The sequence below is a fragment of the Littorina saxatilis genome, linkage group LG2 (genome assembly GCF_037325665.1).
Source record: "Littorina saxatilis isolate snail1 linkage group LG2, US_GU_Lsax_2.0, whole genome shotgun sequence".
In the NCBI taxonomy this organism is placed as follows: domain Eukaryota; kingdom Metazoa; phylum Mollusca; class Gastropoda; order Littorinimorpha; family Littorinidae; genus Littorina; species Littorina saxatilis.
In genome coordinates this window covers 1723327-1747042 of record NC_090246.1, presented here as the reverse complement: position 1 = coordinate 1747042, position 23716 = coordinate 1723327, and the positions used below count along the sequence as shown (strand labels likewise).

Genomic DNA, 23716 nt, shown 5'->3' with positions numbered 1-23716 from the left:
CCGTTAACGAAAAAAATCAGGTCTGGCAGCTTTTGTGTGGGCTGCGCGAGCGAAAAACAGTCTCAATCTTCAGAACGCTGCAGAGAGCGCACTCTGGGCGCTGCACACGTGATTTTCACAGGCTACGTGCAGGACACTATGCTAACTCATGCTCGTGCAGAAATTTCCCCTGAAACCCACCTTTGGTGCATGAATTTTAACAAAACCTTAAATAACTCTTAACTTGCGTTTCTTTTGGAGTTCAGTATATATATACACTCTCACACACACACAAGCACACACACACTCTCTTTCTCTCCCTCTCACCACTTGGGAATCACATGAAGTCAGGGTAAATGTGCATAAACTCACTCCCTCACCCGCACGCGCACACACACCCACACACATCTATATCTATATACGGCTTGTCTGTGTCTGTCTGTCTGTCTGTCGGTCACTTCGCGATGCACGGCCAAAGTTCTCGATGGATCTGCTTTATTCAGGTAGACCCAAAACACAATCTGGTCGATGAAAATTTTCAACACGTGCTCTCAGCGCGCAGCGCTGAACCGATTTTGGTTTTTCTGTACATCCATTCCCAGTAACTCTTCCTTATCTTCTCCAGTGTTTTGCGCGTTTATCTCCCTTCCTTCGTGTGGCGTCAATCGCGAAGTCGGGTCCCCGGCTTTGCCGGGTATTCGGCTCTACTTCTTCCCGGCGAAGCGGGTATTCATCTAGTACACAGATATATATGTACTCTCACACACACAAGCATGCACACATACTCTCTCTCTCTCTCTTTCTTTCTCTCTTTCTCTCTCTCTTTTTTTCTTTTTTTTTCTCTCTCTCTCTCTCTCTTGTTTCTCTCTCTCTCTCTCTCTCTCTCTCTCTCTCTCTTAGAGTCTTCCACACACACCCTATTTGTGCATCAGCAGCAGGAAGACCTGGATAAGAAAAATAAGGATTAGAAAAACATTTCCCTGAAAGGGTCAATCTTGCTCACCTTCCATGCAGTCTCGGATGTACTTTGGAGCTTTCACTTTGGACACCTTCTTGTCGAAGGACATGTCAAACGGGGCCAAGTCATCATCACTGGGGAACAGAAAGTAAAAACAAAATCAGGCTGACGTGAACAGCCAGTGACTATATGTGTCACATTTACCAATTTCTCAACCCCAGAACTTTTTGTTTTGACCATTCATGACAATAACAAAACTCGATTTTACAGACTTGGTAAGGAAAGCTACTCTTCTCCGACATCCAGGGGACACAGCTCGTTCGAGTTCCCACCAATAAAAAGTCACACGCACCTGGGTTAAAAAAAAAAGGAGAAAAAAACCTTTAATCTTGAGAAAAAAATGTACATGTATCAACCTACAGACCCCTATTTTATTGACCTTGACATTTTTTTTTTTTTTTTGCGGAGGCGAAAGGAAAGCAATTTAGAGAGAAGACACAACAGATTATTAAGCTTCCCTCGTCAAGATACATGCAAACATGTCACATTGTGCATGCTGAAAATGACTGTGCTTATTGTGCCAAATGAACCTTGTTCTGCCCTTACTTCTGATGGTCATCTCCCTATTTAACCCAATGTCAGATTTGACATCACACTAAATGAATCTCAAAATGTTCACTCTTCTTTCAGGAGATAAATTCTGCAAATAGCCGTTTTGATCATCTTTACGTGACTTGCGTTTATCCAACAAAAATCATTTAAATATCTACCTGTCCAGCTCTTCAGCGTCATTCCCAGGTTCTTGTGGCATTTCCTTTTCCAGGCTTTCCTGCTCATCAGTAACCTTGAGATCTGCCACTGCTCTAAAAGAAAAGAGAAATATATTGTGCCTGTTAAAAATGTGCACCTTTTAACACACACACGTGAATGCATGCATGCACATACACACATGCAGACAAACAAGCACACACACACACTGATCTCTTACAATCAACTGATCCATCTGTCTGTCTGTTTAGGTGGCTGGCTGGCTTCTTGCCTGCATGTTTGTCTTTTTACATTTAGTCAAGTTTTGACTAAATGTTTTAACATAGAGGGGGAATCGAGACGAGGGTCGTGGTGTATGTGTGTCTGTGTGTCTGTGTGTGTGTGTGTGCGTGCGTGTGTGTGTGTGTGTAGAACGATTGAGAGTAAACTACTGGACCGATCTTTTTGAAATTTGACATGAGAGTTCCTGGGTATGATATCCCCGGACGTTTTTTTCTTTTTTTCGATAAATGTCTTTGATGACGTCATATCCGGCATTTTGTAAAAGTTGAGGCGGCACTGTCACACTCTCATTTTTCAATCAAATTGATTGAAATTTTGGCCAAGCCAACTTCGACGAAGGCCGGACTTCGGTATTGTATTTCAGCTTGGTGGCTTAAAAATTAATTTATGACTTTGGTCATTAAAAATCTGAAAATTGTAATTAACAATATTTTTTTTATAAAACGATCCAAATTTACGTTCATCTTATTCTTCATCATTTTCTGATTCCAAAAGCATATAAATATGTTACATTCGGATTAAAAACAAGCTCTGAAAATGAAAAATATAAAAATTATTATCAAAATTAAATTTCCGAAATCGATTTAAAAACAATTTCATCTTATTCCTTGTCGGTTCCTGATTCCAAAAACATACAGATATGATATGTTTGGATTAAAAACACGCTCAGAAAGTTCAAACGAAGAGAGGTACAGAAAAGCGTGCTATGCAGCACAGCGAAACCACTACCGCGCTGAACAGGCTCGTCAGTTTCACTCCGTTTTGCACAAGCGGCGGACTACGGTCATTGTGAAAAAATGCAGTGCGTTCAGTTTCATTCTGCGAGTTCCACAGCTTGACTAAATGTAGTAATTTCGCCTTACGCGACTTGTTTTTCTTTCTAGTAGTCAGTTAAGGTCAGGCAAGCTGTCCAGACGATTTCATAAAAGTTCAATTGTCCCAAACATAGACACCCACAACCAAAACATGACTCACTGGTGCACTGTCTCCATGCCTGGGTCTGTAGGTGGCACACACACACACACACACACACATCATGACTCACTGGTGCACTGTCTCCATGCCTGGGTCTGTAGGTGGCACACACACACACACTCACACATCATGACTCACTGGTGCACTGTCTCCATGCCTGGGTCTGAAGGTAGCACACACACACACACACACACACACACACACACAGCATGACTCACTGGTGCACTGTCTCCATGCCTGGGTCTGTAGGTGGCACACACACACACACACACACACACACACACACACACACACACACACACACACACACACACACACACACACACACACACACACACAGCATGACTCACTGGTGCACTGTCTCCATGCCTGGGTCTGAAGGTGACACACACACACACACACACACACACACACACACATCATGACTCACTGGTGCACTGTCTCCAAGCCTGGGTCTGAAGGTAGCACCATCAGTTTCTCCAAGTCCTCTATTTCCGGTGTTCTTGGTATCTGCACAAAACAGTGCCATCTTACATTCTGCGTACAGTGTATCATCATGCATTAGAAGTAAGCAGCAATAATATCGCTGAGAAATTTTATGTAGTTCCCAAGTCAGTTGCTGGGTATCATGTGCATAAAAGTAAAGTTGACTCTTTCTAATGATCGCCTTTTGTGATGGAAACGCTATTGATAACAACAACAAAATTAATGTAATGTTAGCATCGAAAAAAAGGTGTTTGGTTCTAATATGGAGACAAAAAAGGTGTTTGGTTCTAATATGGAGACAAAAAAGGTGTTTGGTTCTAATATGGAGAAAAACCCAGACACATACAGAAACTACTGAGTAAGATTGAATTGACAACAGAATTATCATACTTTATTGCTTGAAAAAACAAGTTACCTACCTTCCTTCCATTTTTGGGGGGCCAGGTTTTCTTCATCCTTGTTGTCTTTTTGGGGGCCTTATGCTTACCTCAAACTCAATCTTATGTCCAGTGGGATCAACTGTTTTGGTCAGCAGCTGGGCTACCAGCATTCCTCGTGAACGAACGGCAACATCTGTCGAGCCAAGGTGACTCTGAACTCCCGGCAACAACAGTTTGATCAGCTCTGAAATCAAAAGAAAAGCGTGAAGATGAAAAGAAACAGAACTGAGCCAAAATGCTGGATTAGGAAAATACTTTGAATCATGCCTGTGCGGATACACACACACACACACACACACACACACACACACACACACACACACATGTGCATTCATTCATTCATTCTCTCTGTCTAGCTCTCACACACATATTAAGCACACACACATTCTCTCTTTCTTACACACACACACACACACACACACACACACACACACACACACACACACACACACACACACACACACACACACACACACACACACACACACACACACACACACACACACACACACACACACTCTCTCTCTCTCACTGACCATCTTTCCAATGTTGTTTCTCCTGCTCCCCAATATGACTGATAGAGATGATCAGAGCTTGACACAGAAACAAGTGTTGCTCCGCAGAAACATGGCGCAAGGAGCTGGCATCTCCCCAAACTTGGAGCAATTTGCAGAATGCCTGCAAAACATTTAGTAATAGACCTTAGAAAGATGAACCAACAGACAACAGACAAATTCAATGGTAACTGGCACTGTGACTCATCTCTGAATTCAGAGAAAAGTCTGTATTTTGTCGTCGATTTTTCTCTGTTGTGTGTCTTATTTGTCCACTTTAAAGACCGGCCATAGGTTGAAGTTTTTGTGACTGTTTTGTTTTGTCTTTAATTAAACATTCCATAGACGTCCTACAAGTGTCTCCTGAAAAGTGGTAATGATATAATGGCGGACGCTCTCGCGAGGGCTACATGTGACCGATATCATGGTCATGGGAGGTAACTCTGGCCAACGCCTAACCATGGCAACGGGCCCACGGCATTTTTTTTTAGTTAGCTCCCCCTAGACAGGGTTAGTGTAGTTTCATCATCTTAGCACTTAGACTGAAGTCAATGCTTATGTGAGTTGGAGTAAGAATATGTAATTTAATAAACGTTCCTTAGACTTACCTTTCTTGTTTTCGTTATTGTTGTTAATGAAACATTAGCAGTGTATTTGTTTTGAACTTTTATTTTAAAAACATTACTACTGTATTATTTTTGATTACTCATTTTAAAAACATTACTACTGTATTATTTTTGATTACTCATCGTTATTAAAGAAATACACAATTCTTTATATCGTGTGTGTTTGTATAAGCGATTTTGCATGTGTTGAAACTTGCTACATGTACATGTATATATATATTCTATATCTATGTCATCGCTCTTGTGCATGTTCCCTTCCTCCTCCCACCTCCACCCACTTCTGTCCCTCTTGTTATAAAGGAGAAGACAACGATAAGAAAGTGCGACCCAAATACCTCAGTGTACAGATGACGTCTTGTGTGGGAGGAGGCCAAATACCCAATCAGATTCTGCAGCAATGCCACCTGAAAAAAAGCATGCAGTTTCTGTATGTTCACTGCTGAAATACAACATTCTTCAATTGCAGAAGGTACAATGTGGGATAAATGCAAGCAGATGATCAGAGTTTTGTGGATAACCTATCTCTAATATGTTACAGTTCATCCACAGAATGTTTAATGTACAATGAATGCAAGCAGCTGATCAGAGTTTTGTGGATAACCTATCTTTCACATGTCAACAGATTTTACTAAATTTGCAATCATTAAGTTCTCTCATTTCAGTTGTAATACTCAAATGCCAACTGCAAAATATGTTGTCATTAACTGACCTCCAGCACTGATATATATAATAAAACTACCTACATGTATGTACACAACTAAAGATTTTATTTTAATTTACTGATTCTCTCTCAAGCATTACTTTTTTGTAGGTCCAAGCTTTTTAACATTGTGACAACAATTGTAAAGCAACCACAACTTTATGGTGTGATATGCCTTAACCCATTGAGAACACCTTGCGAAAGACATTGTCAGTTCATACATACCTGAGAAAAATAGCGATGAAACAGCAGTTTTGTGCACAAGAGAAACCGAACCTTCTGGTTGTGAATGACACAGTCCCCTAGGAATTTATCCACCCATTTATACCTGTCAAAGCATCAGAAACAATAAATACACAACAATCTGCAATGCCAAATCCAACGAACACAGGTAAACAGTGTTTCAAATGCAGATTACAAAAAACACTTCTAATCACACATTACAATCAAGGTACATCTACATATATATATGTTTAATAACAAATAAAGCAGTTAACAACTAAAAGTTACTGTTCAAATTATCTTCAGTACTACAAAATCTTTCCTTTTTATTCCCCTACATCATATTTTGAGAAAGTCGCAGCCAGCTGCATGGTAAAGACACAATAAAACTCTGCAATGAATGTAGGAAATACATGTACAGCACTGCATGCCTCTAGGTGAAAAAAGACGCAATGACGCTGAAGACTGTAAAAAACAGTTCTGACATGCAAACTTGATTTTTGTTCTACAAGTACTAAGCACACTGGACCCCCCCTTCAAAACCCCAAACAGAAGATTCCCTCCCTTTCAAAACTCCAAACAGAAGATTCCCTCCCTTTCAAAACTCCAAACAGAAGATTCCCTCCCTTTCAAAACTCCAAACAGAAGATTCCCTCCCTTTCAAAACTCCAAACAGAAGATTCCCTCCCTTTCAAGACCCCAAACAGAAGATTCCCTCCCTTTCAAGACCCCAAACAGAAGATTCCCTCCCTTTCAAGACCCCAAACAGAAGATTCCCTCCCTTTTAAGACCCCAAACAGAAGATTCCCTCCCTTTTAAAGACCAACCAGAGAGCAAAACTTTTTTCTGTTCAAAACATTTTTGTCACAACCCAGGTTAATATTCCGAAAACGATTTTGCAAAATTTTGTGTTGCTGATTTTTTATTTAATAAAATCCGATTTCGCGCACCTGATCAAACTGCACCGGGCGGCCCTGAGGCCAGTGACGTCACTCGTGGAACATCATGGCGGACGGTTGTAACTCTGCGGTTGTATCTTCTACCGAAACAGACGTTCCTTCTTTCAAACGGCGAAGGAAAGTCGGTTACTACTGTGCAGTTGCGGAGTGTAACAGCAAGCATGCTGATGGTTTTACATTGCATCAGTTTCCTACTAATGCAGAAACTCGGCGACAGTGGATTAAATTCGTTCAAACTTGCCGAGCAGATTTCAGACCAAGTTTTGGTACGCGAACAAGAACTCACGGATATGCAGTCTGCACTTCACTACGGATTGCTATCCAAGAAAGATTGCACTGGCTGCAAGTTTTGGACTTAAAGCGAAGATGGTTTTAAACCATAAACCAGTGCCAACAGTGCAAAAACCGCATCGTCTGGCGCCAACAACAGTCACAACGGTGACTTGCTCGAGTACCGTGGGCGTGGCATCTGTCTCCACAGCCAGCAGCACTGTGACACAAGTAACAACGGCAGTTACAGCGCCAATTTGCTCTGCCATTGTGGCTCCAAAGCAGAGTGTTCGAGTCAGAGGAGCCTTTGCCAAAAGGGAACACCAAAGGGTAAGGTGGAAAATTGTATTGTTATGAAGAATACTAATAGGTTCAGTGACACTGACAATGCCATTATTGAAAAATTCTATAAAAGGGCGCTGCATTTGTCAACTTTCACTGAATAAAACTTAGTACATTTGTAAGCTTTGAGTAGAAAATTCTGTTTTCTTGAGTGTTAAAATTGTTTTAACTTACAAAAATACAGAAATAGAGGACTAAAGAATGATTGTAACATTGTGCTTGCAGATTCTGGAAGATGCTTTGGCAGTTGGGCCTTGTGAATGTGATGTAAAACCTAAACCATCTGACCATCATACAGCTGATTTGTCAGGATCTTGTGATGGAGCTAGTGAAACTGACAAACCTTCGCCAGTGTATGCAAGCACTCAGACAGAGGTAGGCATTGCATTTTTTAATTTTTTTTATTGTATAGACAGTACAGATCTGCTTGTTCCCAATCCCACAGTCATTCATTGCAGTACTTAGTCATTCACACTTCTTATCAAGCATATTATAGCTGACACTGTAACTACTAAATGTGAGGCTGATCCACTTTGGCACACATTTGTATCTGATTCAGAGTTTGTAATTTTAGCAGTGTTTATTGATAAGTCATTGGATACATGTGTTGCACTTGCAGACCCTGTAATTGTATTCATGTACATATATATTGTCACTTTGTGTCACATGCTGTTCCGAATTGATGTGAATGAGTAAATATATCTAGATCTGTCAGTGAAATACTCTACTAACGTATCCATTGAGCAACTGTTATTGTATTATCATCATTTTCTAGCAGATTTTTTGCATAAATTGGTGACAATATTTTACTTCAGACACACCGCAGGATAAAAAGAAACAAGAAAATTCAAGTCACCCCAAAGGCTGCACAGAAAAGTAAGTAAATTATTAAAAAAAGTGGTGGTGGTGGTCCTGTTTATATATGGTGTGTGTGTATGGGTGGTGGGTCAATTAATTATTTTCAGACAAGACGTCACAAGAGTAGTCAGGAAAGTTTTAGACTTTAGACTATTTCTGGATATCAAATATCAACAGTCAACTGTCATAATCTGCAGTTTTTTAATGTACAGATGATATGTCTTTAGCAGACTGATAGTTTTTGCTTAATGATAGTAAGCCTTAAAATGAGCACTATACCTGCTAGCACTATGCAAAAGTGTACATGTGTGGGGGTTGGTATTGTGCACTCATCCTATCACATTTCAGTTGGAGATACTAAGAGGAATTTCTTTGCAGTATGTTGTGCTCTGTCAATAATTACCACAATTGTGTCAAAGCAGGTAGGCAATAGAGATATGGAACTTGCAATTACAAAATACTGTACCTTGTCAAATGAAACACTGTTTCAGGACAATCATAGCTGCTCTGCATTTTAACGAAAACAACAACAGACTGCAGGCTTCTGACCAGACCGGAAAGGAACGCTACAGTTTGGTCTACAGGAAATCAAAGAAGGACTATTCCATCCAGGAAGTGAAAGTGGATTGCACCTTTGGTAAATGTTCTTTTACTCTCACAAGCTCAGACTTTTGGTACAAAAGTTATTTTTGTGTTGTTCGGTTTGCAAGTACATACAAAATAATGGCCCATTGGATAAGCATGAAAGAGGTAGAAGAATAACTTCCAAACATTTAAGTTAATGGAGATCAGAGAGTAAGGAAGAAGACAAATAGCAATCAATGTCACAAATGTATTGCAACATTTTTTTTTCTTTGACTGCTCAAAGAAAATAAAGAAAAAACATTTTTATACACATTCATACAAGAGCAATCCATACAACAGTGCAGGGGAAGGTAACACTAACAGCCACAGAAGATTATGCCTATTTCAAAGTTGGTGGAGGGTCACTTAATAAAGTTCTCATTTGTTTGCAGCTTATGTGGGGAGACTGATGGAACGAGTGGTGGACTTGGCCTCTACACACAGCATCCAAGACATGGAACGGTCCATCAAGCAGTTGCCTCCGCCCCTTTGTGAACAATATGCCAAGCCTAACAAAGAACAGGCAGTCAGAGCACTAAAGTCTCGGTACAGCTACAAGGGGTGCTAATACGACCACATGTATGATGTAGTCAGGACCTGTAGATGTGAATGTTTAACCTTCACAACTGCTTCAAAATATCTACTGGCACAATAGTAAACTGTTAAAAGAACTAGTTTTCGGGTTCCAAATATCCTGTGTAATTGCCTGTAGCGTTAGGAAAGGTTTCCCGGATCTTCCTGACAGCAGAAGCAGGGAGAGTTACTCGTACATCCTTGCCCAGCCATCCCCATGCAAACTTTGCCAGCATACGGTATGCAGTGTAGCGGTAGCGACTGCACACAGACAAAATTAGGCATGCTATGTAATGTCCATGTACATAGTACTTTCCAAGTAAACTAAAAATGCATGAATATCAGGCAGCAGACATCTTTCCCATGTATACTGTATCACATGGTGTCGATGATAAAATTTACATTGCAGCAAGATATTTGGTTTGGGTGTAAATGTTATTTTAAAACCCTTACACTGGTGCAATTCTGCAACACAGGTTACATAGCCACTGGTGAATTAACAGGGAGAAAAATAAAGAAAAACGATCATATAGGTTTTCGCATTCATGGGAGGTAATCGGAACCGACCAAACAGACTGAGCCAGTAACGCGACATATATATATGTCGTGACAACCAGGTGACAGTATAGGAAAAGTAGCGCGACATATGTAAATGAATCTATTACATTGAACCATGATTTGTAATTTTGCTCCTTGATATATTATATATATACCTGTTTTCATCAGCTATATCTCTTCCATACTGTTGCTGGCACCATCTGTAGCAAGTACGAAGTAGTAGATATCCAGACACACTGACTGGAATCCTGGGTGATGAGTTATGCAGTTCACACCTTTTCTCATCAAGGCTTCCATTTGCTCCATTTCTGTGCAACAGCGACATTCTTTGATTGTGTCCATGAGCTCACAGTTGTCACAATGACACCTAGTGCATAAGAAGAGGAGAGGAGAGGAAAATAAAATTGTTTGCACAAATCTACTTACTCTGTCAGTCTGCGTTTTGGTTTTTGATCAATAAAATATTCTTTTAATCAAATCAACTTCACTTGTGTTTGATTCTTTTCCCCATCTGTGTGCAAAAATTTGATTCCAATCATGTTGCTCAATTTAACACTGATGTGTTTGGTCAGTTCTTCAATATTTACATGCAACTTTCCTTTAAAAAAAACCACACACACACAAAAAACACATTCAATCCTGGTGATACATAGACACACAAACATGACAATCCTATGGAAAAAAAACAAAACTCAAGTACTACAATTCCACAAACTAAAAAAAAAGATGCTGTTGCTATTCACAGAGGAGATGATATTGAAAGTTCTGCACTGATGAAAAATAAACACATGAAATGAACACTGAGTTGATTGTTGACAGTGATTGTTAACTTTCAATAGTTGGTATTCTATGCCTAGCTTTGTTGTGTTCAGATCTTCAAAATCTCTGATAATGTAAGCAAACAGTGTCACAAAATGGTAAGTAATCGCACAGTGTGAAATTTACCAATGCATCGAGTTCAGACGACTTGGGTCCACTTGGCACTTGGTCATGTGCCTGTCTTTCTCCTTCACTGCCATCATCGTCGCTACTCGAAATCTGAGGCTCAAACTGGTATGGTTGAGGGGCTCCACAAGATTGTGATTGTGTTTGGAACACGTTCATCTCTAAATCCGAGTCGAAATCGCTGCTTTCACACGAGAGTTGCAATGCAACGTCTCTCTCTGCTTCGCTTGACGCCATGTTTACTCGCTCAGTGTGTTCCACGTTTGACGTCACTAGCCAGGGGAGTTAAGCGATGGCAACATTTTAAGATTGTTTCCCTTATAGTTAATTACAGGTGAGAATGAGCACTTTCAATAGCCAATTACGTGCGATCGGAGGAGATGGAACTTGATATAATTATATTTTTGCGGTCCTGTTATAAAGCCCTTTCCAGTGGCACAATAAAAAGTTTGCACTCTGGTTGGTCTTTAAGACTCCAAACAGAAGATTCCCTCCCTTTCAAGACCCCAAACAGAAGATTCCCTCCCTTTCAAGACCCCAAACAGAAGATTCCCTCCCTTTCAAGACCCCAAACAGAAGATTCCCTCCCTTTTAAGACCCCAAACAGAAGATTCCCTCCCTTTTAAGACCCCAAACAGAAGATTCCCTCCCTTTTAAGACTCCAAACAGAAGATTCCCTCCCTTTTAAGACTCCAAACAGAAGATTCCCTCCCTTTTAAGATCCCAAACAGAAGATTCCCTCCCTTTTAAGACTCCAAACAGAAGATTCCATCCCTTTTAAGACCCCAAACAGAATATTCCCTCCCTTTCAAGACTCCAAACAGAATATTCCCTCCCTTTCAAGACTCCAAACAGAATATTCCCTCCCTTTCAAGACTCCAAACAGAATATTCCCTCCCTTTCAAGACCCCAAACAGAATATTCCCTCCCTTTCAAGACTCCAAACAGAAGATTCCATCCCTTTCAAGACTCCAAACAGAAGATTCCTTCCCTTTCAAGACTCCAAACAGAAGATTCCCTCCCTTTCAAAACTCCAAACAGAAGATTCCCTCCCTTTCAAAACTCCAAACAGAAGATTCCCTCCCTTTCAAAACTCCAAACAGAAGATTCCCTCCCTTTCAAAACTCCAAACAGAAGATTCCATCCCTTTTAAGACCCCAAACAGAATATTCCCTCCCTTTCAAGACTCCAAACAGAATATTCCCTCCCTTTCAAGACTCCAAACAGAAGATTCCCTCCCTTTCAAGACTGCAAACAGAAGATTCCCTCCCTTTCAAAACCCCAAACAGAAGATTCCCTCCCTTTCAAAACTCCAAACAGAAGATTCCCTCCCTTTCAAAACTCCAAACAGAAGATTCCCTCCCTTTCAAAACTCCAAACAGAAGATTCCCTCCCTTTCAAAACTCCAAACAGAAGATTCCCTCCCTTTCAAAACCCCAAACAGAAGATTCCCTCCCTTTCAAAACTCCAAACAGAAGATTCCCTCCCTTTTACGACCCTGTTTTCTCAGATCTTAAGTTCAAGCGAACGACAAGAGGATCTTCAGTTCATAACCTATGCATTGACTCCCATTTTAAGACTTTCTACGTATTCAGACCTGATTTTCTCAGAGTTTTGGAGGTCTTAAAGGGGGGTTCCACTGTTTACAGCGTACTCAGCTCTGCAGTATCCCCCGGCCCTTTTATTTTCTGGCCTTACTGTAACCGAAGCACAACAATCACCTTTGGAGGCAAAGCCAGGCCAACAGGGATGAGGTGCTATGCTATGCTATGCTATGCTATGCTATCCTATGCTATGCTATGCTATGCTATGTTAACTTGGTTTTTCTGTCCCCAGAACTAGTGTCTATTTGGGACATGACGTGGTTATATGCTAGGTGGGTTGAGAATTTTAGAGCTAACTTTATAGCCCTATAAAAACTGATATGGGTACGTAAAGGTTTGTAAAGGTTCCCAAGAGCATACAAGGAGACAGCAGCAGCCAGACTCCATCGCAAACAGAGCTCTACAATTGACAGGTGTCCAGCCGGCGACGTATAAGAAATGTCGAGCTACTATAAATAGCGTGTGCTCTTTGCCAGCAGACAACTTTGCAGAGCCTGCTGTGAAGGGAGACTACCCTGTCATATTACCAAGGTATTCTGGAGAGCAAGGGCACAATGACGCTCTCCATGGAGAGGGAAGGAACACCGGTGACGACTCTCTCACACACCCTGCACCACACGTAGTCTTTGGTCACTGATGTACACAGCACAGGCACCAAGACGTCAAGCAGCAAATCTGAAAACACCGAGAAACAAATGGTAGGATATTACAGGTCAGTTTAAAAACAGAAAAATAATGTGTGCTGGTGTCTATTTACAGTTTACCAAGACAACAAACATAAAAAAAACAATTCCTCTTAATCTCAGTATTTCATCAATTGTTCTTAATCCCATTTTTGCTCCCTTCATGGAACCAGAGATTGATATTAAAAAGGCAAAAAAACAAAAAAGACTCCCAAATTGCAAAGACAAGACATTTTTAATTGGATTAAAACACAAGAAAATATTTCCATCTGAACCATGAAAACACAGAGAACAAGCAAAACAAACCTGAATAACCAGTGAAACACAGCTTTCCCACCAGCCTACTGACAAACTCCAAAGAGCAGTCTTTAGAGTCGGTCAGCAGATCGTGGGCCCTCCGGAGACACTCAAGGATGCTCCGGGCAAGTCGAGGCACGTAGTTCTGTGGCAGGAATACATCACTGCAAACACAGGATTGCAAAAATTAAAGGTACAACTCAACCAGTTATGGACCGAAAAATACATAAATTTGTGAAGTACAGATACATGGTGAAGAGGCTTGTACAAAGTAAACCTTTTGTGCAAAGGAAAAAAACCCAGCTGACTTCCTCCTTGAACATAAAGCCATGATGAGAGCAAGTTTAATTGCTAAAAGCATTTACGATTGGAATCTTACCTGTACTTATGCGACGCTTGAGTTTTTTTTTGTTAAACCTGTTCGCCGGTGTCACGAACTGACAACTCTGCCTGAACAATCCTTCTCATTGCGGTCAATGCGCATGCACTAACATGGGGAGATTAATCAGGTCGTGAACACCTAACCCTAACCCTTACCCTAACCCTAACCCATGGTTCGTTCGGTCAAGATTGGCGTATGCGCATTGACCGTAATGAGAAGGATTGTTCAGCAGAGATTTCAGTTTGTGACACCGGTCTTGATAAAAAAAAAACAAGCTGCTGTAATGGGCTTAGCAAAGGCAGCTTGGGTTATAGATCAGATGTTTTCGGTCCCCTTCCAGTATGAACCCAGTCTGGACTTGAAGCAGAATGGTGTCATATTCCATCGGAATATACTGGAAAATTTCTAAAGTAAATTTTCATTTCATTAATATACTTACCCGAATCACATATATAGCAGTTGACACCGTCTGGTATGCTAAGGTACTGAAAGCGCTACCCATCTTTAAAGTAATTAAAGGGAAGCAACCCCACACCAAAAAAGCTGGAACTAGCATATGGTAGTGAGCTACCCCCTGGGAGTTACCTCCCATTAGCTACTTCCCATCCCACGCACGTGGCTACTTCATTCCGGCTCAGAGAAAAACCGAAACAAACAGCGGGGCAGGCGGGAGGGACTTCGATATGTGATTCGGGTAAGTATATTAATGAAATGAAAATTTACTTTAGAAATTTTCCATTAAATTACATATTCTTACTCCGAATCACATATATAGCAGATAACATCAACATGGCGGTGGGCAAGAAATAAATCAAACTCACCATCACATTCTGGACAGGAACTGGCCGGCTGCTATAAGGGCAGGTAGACCGCGAGATCCATCCTGTCTGAGTGCAGCCACGTCTCGAAGATAGTAATTAATGAAAATATCTTCTGAGCGCCAGTAAGCCGTCGAGAGCACCTCGTCAAGCCGTTGCGAGCGAAGAACGGCCAAAGACGAAGACCACGCCCTAGTCTCATGGGCTCTGGCCGAGACCAGGGGAAAGGCAGGCTGAGCCCCCCCCCCACTTGTGTGACACCAACTGTAGGCTTGCCGAATAAGGGACGACACCCACCGGGCCAACGTAACTCTTGAAACGTCTTTCTCCCTTGAAGTGAGAAGAGAGATAAACAATAGCTTTTGTGAGGAGGAACGAACCGGCTGAGTCCGAGCCAAATACAGACGTAAGGCCCTAACTGGACAGTTGACCGAATCAGGGTCATCCGGAGCCAACGCGTTGGTCAAGGCCTTGACGCGAACCAACGGAGAGGCCTGCCCCGGAGCCTGATTCTTGGCCAGGAAGTCGGGACGGAAACGAAGAGATACTGAGCCGTCCGACTCGAACAAAATGTCACCTGGCAGACCCGACAGAGCGTGGACCTCGCTACCCCGTCGGGCCGTAGCCAAAAGAACCAGAAAAAGAGTCTTGCGAGTGAGATTGTAGAGACTCGACTCGCTCAAAGGCTCAAATTCCGCGGACCGCAAGAACGCTAAAACAAGGAACAGGTCCCACTTAGGAGCGGGCAAACGAGACCGGACCTCCTTGAGAGCAGCGCCCTTAATGACAGCAGCGATCACCCCCCCCACTTGAACAGATCGGCCGATCTGCTTGAGAGTAGCAGAGATCGCAGAGCGCCGGACCCTCATAGAGGAGACGGAGGCACCCTGCGAAAACATAAACGAGAGGTGGTTGGCGACCTGCATAGAGCGAGGAGCCACTGCAACCACCCCTTTAGCGGAACACCAGGAGGCCCAGGCCCTCCAGTGCGAGGCGTATACGGACGAGGTGGAAGCCCTATGGGAGCTGCCCACCAAGTCCAGCGTCGGAGAAGACGCACCAGAGCGCCTCAGTGAGTCCCGAACAACATCCACACGTGAAGCTTCAGAAGACTGGGCTCCTCGTGTGGAATGCCTGTTCGGGGCTGCACTAATTCCCCTCTTCGCAGAGAGAGAGGAATGGGAGGACCTTGGGCGAGCCGAAGCAGGTCTGGGAACCAGTCCTGCGACGGCCAGAGGGGCGCGACCAGAAGTAGAAGGGCCGGCCCCTCCAGCTCCGCCTTTCGAATTACTCGGCCGAGTAATGGGAAAGGCGGAAAGGCGTACGCCTCCAGACCCGTCCAGGGAATGTCCAGAGCGTTCACTCGCCAAGCCTGAGGGTCCGGGAATGGCGAGACGAACACCGGGAGCCTCTTCGAGAACCTGGTGGCAAACAGGTCGACGAGAGGCTTTGGGACTTGGGTCCAAAGGCGAAGCAGTGCCCCGTGAGTGACTGTCCACTCGGACTGAAGCACCCTGCCGGAGCGACTGAGAGCGTCCGCCAGAGTGTTCAGCCTCCCTGGAAGGTACCTGGCGGAGATCGAGATGCGGTGTTGGTAACACCACCTCAAGACCTCGCAGGTCCTGTCCGAGAGAGACGGGGACCGCGAGCCTCCCTGCTTGTTGATATAAGCTGCCACTGTCGTGTTGTCTGTAAACAGACGAACATGCTTGGCCTGCAGGGAGGGCAGAAACCGGGTGAGAGCTAGAGCTACTGCTTCTAGTTCCAGCCGGTTGATATGCCACTGGCTCTGTTCCACCGACCACAGACCTGACACCGTGTGTAGGTCCGTGTGAGCCCCCCACCCCAGCAAGGACGCGTCCGTGAACAGGTCCAAGTCCGGGGGAGGCAAGGCAATCGGAACCCCTCTGCACACCCACTCCGTGTCCAACCACGGGAGGGTGGTAGACTGGAACCATCCCTGGAGAGGGACGAGGACGTTCCAATCCACCCGAGTCGAGCCCACAAACGGCTTCAGAGCTGCCTGAAAAGGACGCTTGTGTACCCGACCCAGAGGGACCAACAGAGCCATGGATTCCATCTGTCCCAAGATGGAGGCAAGAGAGCGAAGGGGCGCCTGCAGGAGGGGCAAAGTCGAGCGTATCTGAGCTTGGAGCTTGTCCACCCTCTTTTGAGAGGGGCGGACAGTCCAAGCGACCGTGTCGAAGGACATCCCCAAGTAGGTGAACGTCTGCGACGGGGTCAGCTCCGACTTTGACGCGTTGATCGAGAACCCCAACGAGTGGGCTTCCCGAAGAACCGTCTGGGTATGCTGCGTGCAGCCTGCCTGGGACTGGTTCAGAACGAGCCAGTCGTCCAGGTAAACCCGCAGGCGGATACCCTGAGACCTCACCAGAGCGCCCAGCTGTCGGACCACCATGGTAAAAATCCATGGTGCGAGCGACAAACCGAAAGGGAGGGCGCGGAACTGGTAGACCTGCTCGTCCCACCGGAAACGAAGCCATTTCCGGTCGGACGGATGCACCAGGATGTGAAAGTATGCATCTGTCAGGTCTATGGAGGTCGCCCAATCTCCTGGGCGGAGAGAGTATCTGACCTTGGCGGGCGTCTCCATCTTGAACTTTATCTCTCTCAAGAAAGTATTGAGAAAAGATAAGTCCAAGACCGGACGCCACGCCCCTGAAGCTTTGGGCACGGCGAAAAGGCGCCCGTAAAATCCCAGGGAGCTTTGGTCCAGGACCCTCTCCACTGCCCCCTTCTGCACCAGGGAGGCAACTTCCGTTTGCAGAACGGATCTTGCCTCCTGAGAGCAGGGGGGCTTGAAGCGTGGCGGATGTCGGGAAAGAGGAGCCTTCTCCTCCCGCCATAAGAGACGGAAGCCCGATCTCACAACTCCCACTATCCATTGGCTGTCTACTGAGACCATCCAATGGGTGAGTGCCCGGGAGAGGCCCCCCGCCATCACCAAAGTGGAGGGCGGGGGGGGGGGTGAGACCGGGGGCGCTTCATTGGGGGTGAGGCTTGCTGTTAGAGCCGCCACGCCCCCTTCCCGACACTGTCTTCTTCTTGCCACCTCGAGAGCTCTGCTGAGCAGGCCTCTTTTGAGCAGGCTTGGGCTTGGAACTCGGCTGAGACTTCCCCTGCTGGGAAGGCTTAGCCTGCTTCGCGCCCTGTAGAGCCATGTCCAGGAACTGAGCGTCCTTGTTGGACTGAATCTCTGCCTGCCGAGCGACAAGCGCCATGTGGCCGAGCAGCGATCCCTCTACAACCGGAGACACACGTAGTGTGTCTCTGGTAGCCTGATCGGCAAACTGAGAGTTGGCAAGAAACAACTCCCTCCTTGTCAAGACCGCATGCGCGTATTGCAAAGAGGAGAGACGAGTCTGTTCCTCATTGACCTTCGCCAGGGCCGTAAGCAGGGAGGAGACATCATCCGCATTTTGCTCCTCACTGAGGGAAAAAGGGACAAGAGAGTCGGTCAACGACCGAGACAGTGCCCGCACCAGCGTCTCGGAGATGGAAGCCAGCTCCAAGAGCTGACGACCGATCTCCTCCAGGGAGATAAGAGTACCCTCCCGCACTGGCACAACCGAGTCAGACTTGACTGGTTTGACAAGCAAAGCCTGCAGCTCCTGCGTCACCGGTAAGATGGCACGCGGGAGAGCAAAGGAAGTGGTGAGGTTGCGGCTACGGACAGGGAAAGCAATCCTCTTCTGTGCAGAATGCACAAAGGAAGAGGACTGCCCTTCATCCGCAAGCCAACCACGAGCCCGTTCCGGAACCGGCCCAAAAGGTGCCAGAAGAGGGAACGGCTCAACCGGAATACCACTGCTCCGTTTGTTCGGGTGCACCAGAACTTGGGACAGGTGGTATGAGACAGACGGAGATTCCACAAACCGGAAGGAGGAAGCGTCATCCTTATCCGGCAGGAAGTCTGCCATAGCTGAAGGCGCCGCCGAAACGGAAGTAGCGGACGTCGCTACACCTTCTGCAAAATACCGCGAAGTCACCTCGGCTGCAGAGTCAAGAATGGACTTGAGCTGAGAGGAAAACACAGTACGGGTGTCTTCGCTGACCACTGACTGCAGTTCAGACTGATCCATCAGCGAAGAACGACCGTAGTCATCAACCACAGTGGCTGAAGGGTACTCTGGATGACCGGAAACCGGAAACCTGTACCCACGAACATCGTCCTGGTTTAAACCCTGCCCAGTAGGGAGAGGGTAAACCGGAACACCGTCCGAGAACGCCGGATGTGGTTGGGCGGAAGTCAAAACCTCAGCAGAGGAAAGAGACGACCGTCCGTGCTGAAGCACCGGAAGTGCAAAAGCATCACGCTGTTGTTCCCTCTCCGCCATCCAAGAGGAAGTGGACGGTAGAGGGACAGCGTGTCCGGCCGAAGCCGGAAATGCAGACACCATAACCGCCGGGGGCGGAAGCGGTGAATGCACGAACTGCGGCCGGAAGCCGTGAAGCCCGTAGGCCAGCTCATGATCCATCCCATCGCGGCTGGCATTGCGAGCAAGCGTGGGGGGACCTATGCTTCCGGCGGGAGCCGGAAGCGCAGTAACCGTAAACGGTCGCCGCTGCTGGCTAACAGAGTCCTGCTCTACAAGAGGAGGCCTGCCGCCAGCCGAAAACAGGGAGTGACCCTGCGCACACGAACCGTTGCCCGCACGGGGCTGTCCAGGCGCTTCACGAGAGCAAGAGGACCGGTTCAACTTACTTGTAACGTCTCCACCCGAGACAGGAAGTTGAGGAGCGGAAACAGAAGAAACCTTCCCGGAAGAGAGGGACTGAGTGTCCCCCCCCGAAACCGGAACGGCAGCGCTAACTGGAGTAGACGAGCGCTGCATCTCTGTCTGTACCAGAGAGCGAATCTCCGGGATAAGAGTCTGCAAGAGAGAGGACACAAGCGTCCCCTGGTCCGACGCCGACAAAGCAGAGGGCGCAGAAACAACAGTAGAACTAGCACAAACGGGGGTGCTAGAAAGCGGAGGTGAAATAGGCACTGACAAAATTGTGTTGCGTGCAGCGTCTGACACCAATACAACAGGCTTAGAGCTAGAGGACTTGGGCTTAATCTTGCCCTTAATGTCTCCTTTACCCTTACGTTTATCCTGGTCTGCCATGCTGACCAACAACAAACAAGAAACAAGCGAAAAAATTTCACAGAAAAAGTTACTGAAAACGAAAGTCCTAACGGACAGCTAAGCAGTAACTACAGCAAAATAAAAACGAACCAAGCTTGCAACACACAATGCACAAGCGTCAGTGAACACGCCACAAAATACAAGCCAGCAAAGCTAACTGTAAACAAAATGGCGAAAGCACAACAGGTTACTGACGAACAATGTCCAAAGGACAACAGACAGCAACCAACGCACAAGTTCGAAAACAGAAAAATACAGAACGAGCTCACCAAAACAGGCGCCCGCACGGGAGACAAGATGAGTAACGTGGCCGGCAGGTGAACGAAACAGCACAAGGCAGCCACAGTAGCGCACAGAAAATTCAATGACCTCTCACCAGGACAGCTGAAGTCGGAATGAAGTAGCCACGTGCGTGGGATGGGAAGTAGCTAATGGGAGGTAACTCCCAGGGGGTAGCTCACTACCATATGCTAGTTCCAGCTTTTTTGGTGTGGGGTTGCTTCCCTTTAATTACTTTAAAGATGGGTAGCGCTTTCAGTACCTTAGCATACCAGACGGTGTCAACTGCTATATATGTGATTCGGAGTAAGAATATGTAATTTAATTTGAGCTTATAATGAAGATGACCTTTTTAAATTTTATACTAAAAGTAATTTTTTAAAAGTGACAAATAGTGGTATTTGTGCATTTTGTTGTAAATACATTTTGCTCTAGTCCTTTTACGGTGTAAAGGAAGAAAACCGTGTTTTTACCGGCGCACCTTGTTGTGACCTGTTTTTTGTGGAGCGTTAATTAACTACCTTTACGCGTGAGACTCGCGTGCTCTTTTCCGTGTCCTGGTTTTGTGTGAGCGCTGCATAACTGCGTAGTAGGTTTTAGAATACGTGTGACTCATGTGTTTTTAGTTTTTAATGTCAGCTACTGAGCTAGTTCCTTGTTCTTTTTGTAAATCGTAGTCTCACCCTACCCTAGGAATGTTGTTGGTTGGTCAATATGGTGACCTTTTACCTTTAAAATGAACTATTCTATGTTAGGTTTTTGTTTTCTATAAATATTACTGTTTGACTTCCTCTCATCAGTCGATCTGAGGGTTTTACGGAAGAGTTTGAATATTCGTTCTGTAAACGTATCAAAGTTAACAAGTGAACCAATGGAGTGTTTCTTGTGATGTTTTTAAAGTCAACAGTTTTATCTAAAGTTTGTGAATAGTCTTGTGCCCTTCGTTTGAGAGGCTACACGTTTTGGTACTCTGGACAACGCACACAGCGCATAAGGTAATTTTGTTGTTACTTGTTTGTGTTGTATTTTGGTCGCCATTTTGTAATGACTTCATGAGTTTTTTATGTATAACGTGAGTTGAGGTAGTATCTTTTTTGTAACTTTGAATAACACAGGAACGTTGTCTTGTAGAGATTTTTTAGTATGACAGTTTGTTATTGTATTCTTGGCCTGATGAGTCAACGTTTGTATTTTCCGTAACGTAGCCATTTTGGTTTGTAACGTATTTATGCTAAGTTTCTTGAGTATTCTTAGTGTTTATTGTTTTTAACGTAAGGAACGTAATCCTTTCTTAAAAGTCAAAGGATTAATCAACGAGTGTTTGGTTATTGTAACTTTTTTGTGTTTGTTTGTTTTCGCCTGTTTTGTGTTTGTTATTTTTTCCCTTTTTGTTTTTTGCGTTTTGTTTATGCATTTTTGATACCTTTGCCATGTCTAATAATTTATTTTCTTTTCTCTTTTTCTTTCTGTTTAGTTTTATACCGCAATATGCAATACTGAATATCGCAATATGCAATACTGAATATCACAATGAACATATTCTGTCATCGCAATCCCACTATTACGATGCAGAGTTAATAAACCAGTATTTTTGCGCGTTATCACTTGTAACCTGTGTTTGTCATTTCGTATGAACAATTTCTAGTACCAGCCTCGCACACGGAGGCGCGCACAGTATTAATTAAATTCAAGTGCCTTGACTGACTACTCGTCAGACTTTCAACACTAAAATTGCAATATGAAACACTTTGTCATTATACCTGTTTTCTCTGCCAAGACAGTTAGCCATCCGTGTAGGAAGAGATGATAGAGTCAGAACGAGTTCCTCCCAAAGGCCAGTATGTCCTGCCATCAGCGCCTGACAACACTGACCTCCGTCTGACCTTGACATCTGACACTGGTCCCACAATACCTGCTGCAGTCTGCCCTTGGTAATGAACAACTCCAACAGCGCTGTGGTTTTGTGCAGCTTGAAACCTTGCCTTCACACACACACACAAATCATACAAAAGTAAAATTACATTGAAATACTGTTTTTATATCTCACTGACCCATCAAAACTGTCTACTGTATTCACCTATGAAATGCAAATGTTAAAAAAAACTACTTCTGACAATGTATGTAGTCTTGATCCACCTTCTAAGTGCAGTTATAATTAGTTTGTTTCAAAATGAACTATACTCAATGACTATATGTTCTCACTTCAGCAATAGCGTTAAACCAATTTACATCGTCTTGCGAGGAGAAACCCAACAGACCTCGTGCAAAAACTGATGTAGACTTTACACTGTTAAATTAGTTGTGTCGCTATAGGGTAATTAACTACTGTGGGTGTTCTGGGGATATGACTTTTTTCAACTGTTTGGCTATTTACAAAATAGCCCAGTTAAAATGATGTCACATACTGAAAAAAAGTGAACATCCCCATGCTGATGGGGCCTATGTCGACCAAAAGAGTATACTATAGGGAATCCCACAGGGTGGAGTTTTTCGATAAAACTTGCAAACCATACTCGAATTTCTAAAAATTCGAAAAAGATAGAAAAACATCAATTCTACCGATGTCGCTATAAGAAGCACGTGACTTTCAGCGATAAAAGCGAAACGCTACAGGAACTATCTACACCCTGTGGTATTCCCTGTATACAGGGAATCCACGGTATCCATCTACAGGAAATCCACCTTCAGGGAATCCCACTCTTTTGGTCGACAAAGACCCCATCAGCGTTACACATGACTCAATGTGGAGATTGCCTTTCAAGTTTCACCATTTCTCACCTGTGGCTCTGCACTGCATGATCTAACGCCAGCAGAGCGTCTGCGCCAGACCCTTCCAGAAACAAAACCCCGACATGTGCGCTGAAAAGGTTGCCAGGCAATTTCTGAATCCATTCCACACTCAGAAGGTCCAAAATCGTCGTACAAAGTTTGCCAAAATGTTGCTGTTGAAATGTCGTCTGCAGCTGAAGCGAGGGGACGTCACTATACTGCCCCAGAACCGAAGGTAGATTTTCGTCTTTTTGTCCGTGTTTTCTGGTCAGAAATTTTGCTGCTTCCAACCATTTGATAATGTTCTGAGTGTCTTCTGCGTTTCTGAGACCGTTGATGATCTCTCTGGCAGCAGCACGAACTCTTGTTTCCATCACAGTTCTGCTTCTTCGCACATGAAAGTTTCGCGGTAGATGTGAGAGTGCTTCCCCTTCGTTATTACTGTAGTTGAGTGAACTCCCTTGCGACTTTCCGAATCCCACTCAGCAAGTGCAGGAGAAAAAGAATATATGCATGTAGTTGTTTGAAGTATCATTTTCTGACCAGAAGACGTGTTGATAATTCGATTTTTTTCCTCAGAATATCTACTTTCCTTTGATGTAAGTAAAGTGT

General features: G+C 44.4%; 2 protein-coding genes across 3 annotated transcripts in view; one reads left to right on the top strand and one right to left on the bottom strand.

The window, feature by feature from the left end:
* LOC138957581 (telomere length regulation protein TEL2 homolog) overlaps window positions 1–23522 on the bottom strand; it is a 35607-nt gene extending 12085 nt beyond the window's left edge. Inside the window, exons 1-11 of the mRNA XM_070328679.1 lie at window positions 23114–23522; window positions 22096–22317; window positions 13713–13867; window positions 13251–13398; window positions 5994–6096; window positions 5404–5472; window positions 4425–4566; window positions 3936–4072; window positions 3393–3472; window positions 1708–1800; window positions 983–1071 (exon numbers count right to left, since the gene is read on the bottom strand). Coding sequence (XP_070184780.1) covers window positions 983–1071; window positions 1708–1800; window positions 3393–3472; window positions 3936–4072; window positions 4425–4566; window positions 5404–5472; window positions 5994–6096; window positions 13251–13398; window positions 13713–13867; window positions 22096–22317; window positions 23114–23478 — 1603 coding nt within the window. The 5' untranslated portion in view covers window positions 23479–23522. The remainder of the gene's footprint in view (window positions 1–982; window positions 1072–1707; window positions 1801–3392; window positions 3473–3935; window positions 4073–4424; window positions 4567–5403; window positions 5473–5993; window positions 6097–13250; window positions 13399–13712; window positions 13868–22095; window positions 22318–23113) is intronic.
* On the top strand, window positions 7152–10595 carry LOC138957592 (uncharacterized). Of its 2 annotated transcripts, XR_011453090.1 has the most exons (5): window positions 7171–7549; window positions 7787–7936; window positions 8377–8437; window positions 8911–9056; window positions 9436–10595. XR_011453090.1 is itself a non-coding variant. In XM_070328689.1 (4 exons), the coding sequence occupies exons 1-4, from the start codon at window positions 7316–7318 to the stop codon at window positions 8919–8921; spliced, it is 456 nt and encodes a 151-aa protein (XP_070184790.1). In that variant the 5' UTR covers window positions 7152–7315; the 3' UTR covers window positions 8922–10595. The 2 variants fall into 2 exon arrangements, 1 of the variants encoding a protein (XP_070184790.1); XM_070328689.1 differs by having other exon boundaries at window positions 7152–7549; window positions 8911–10595.
* Window positions 23523–23716: the final 194 nt, after the last annotated feature.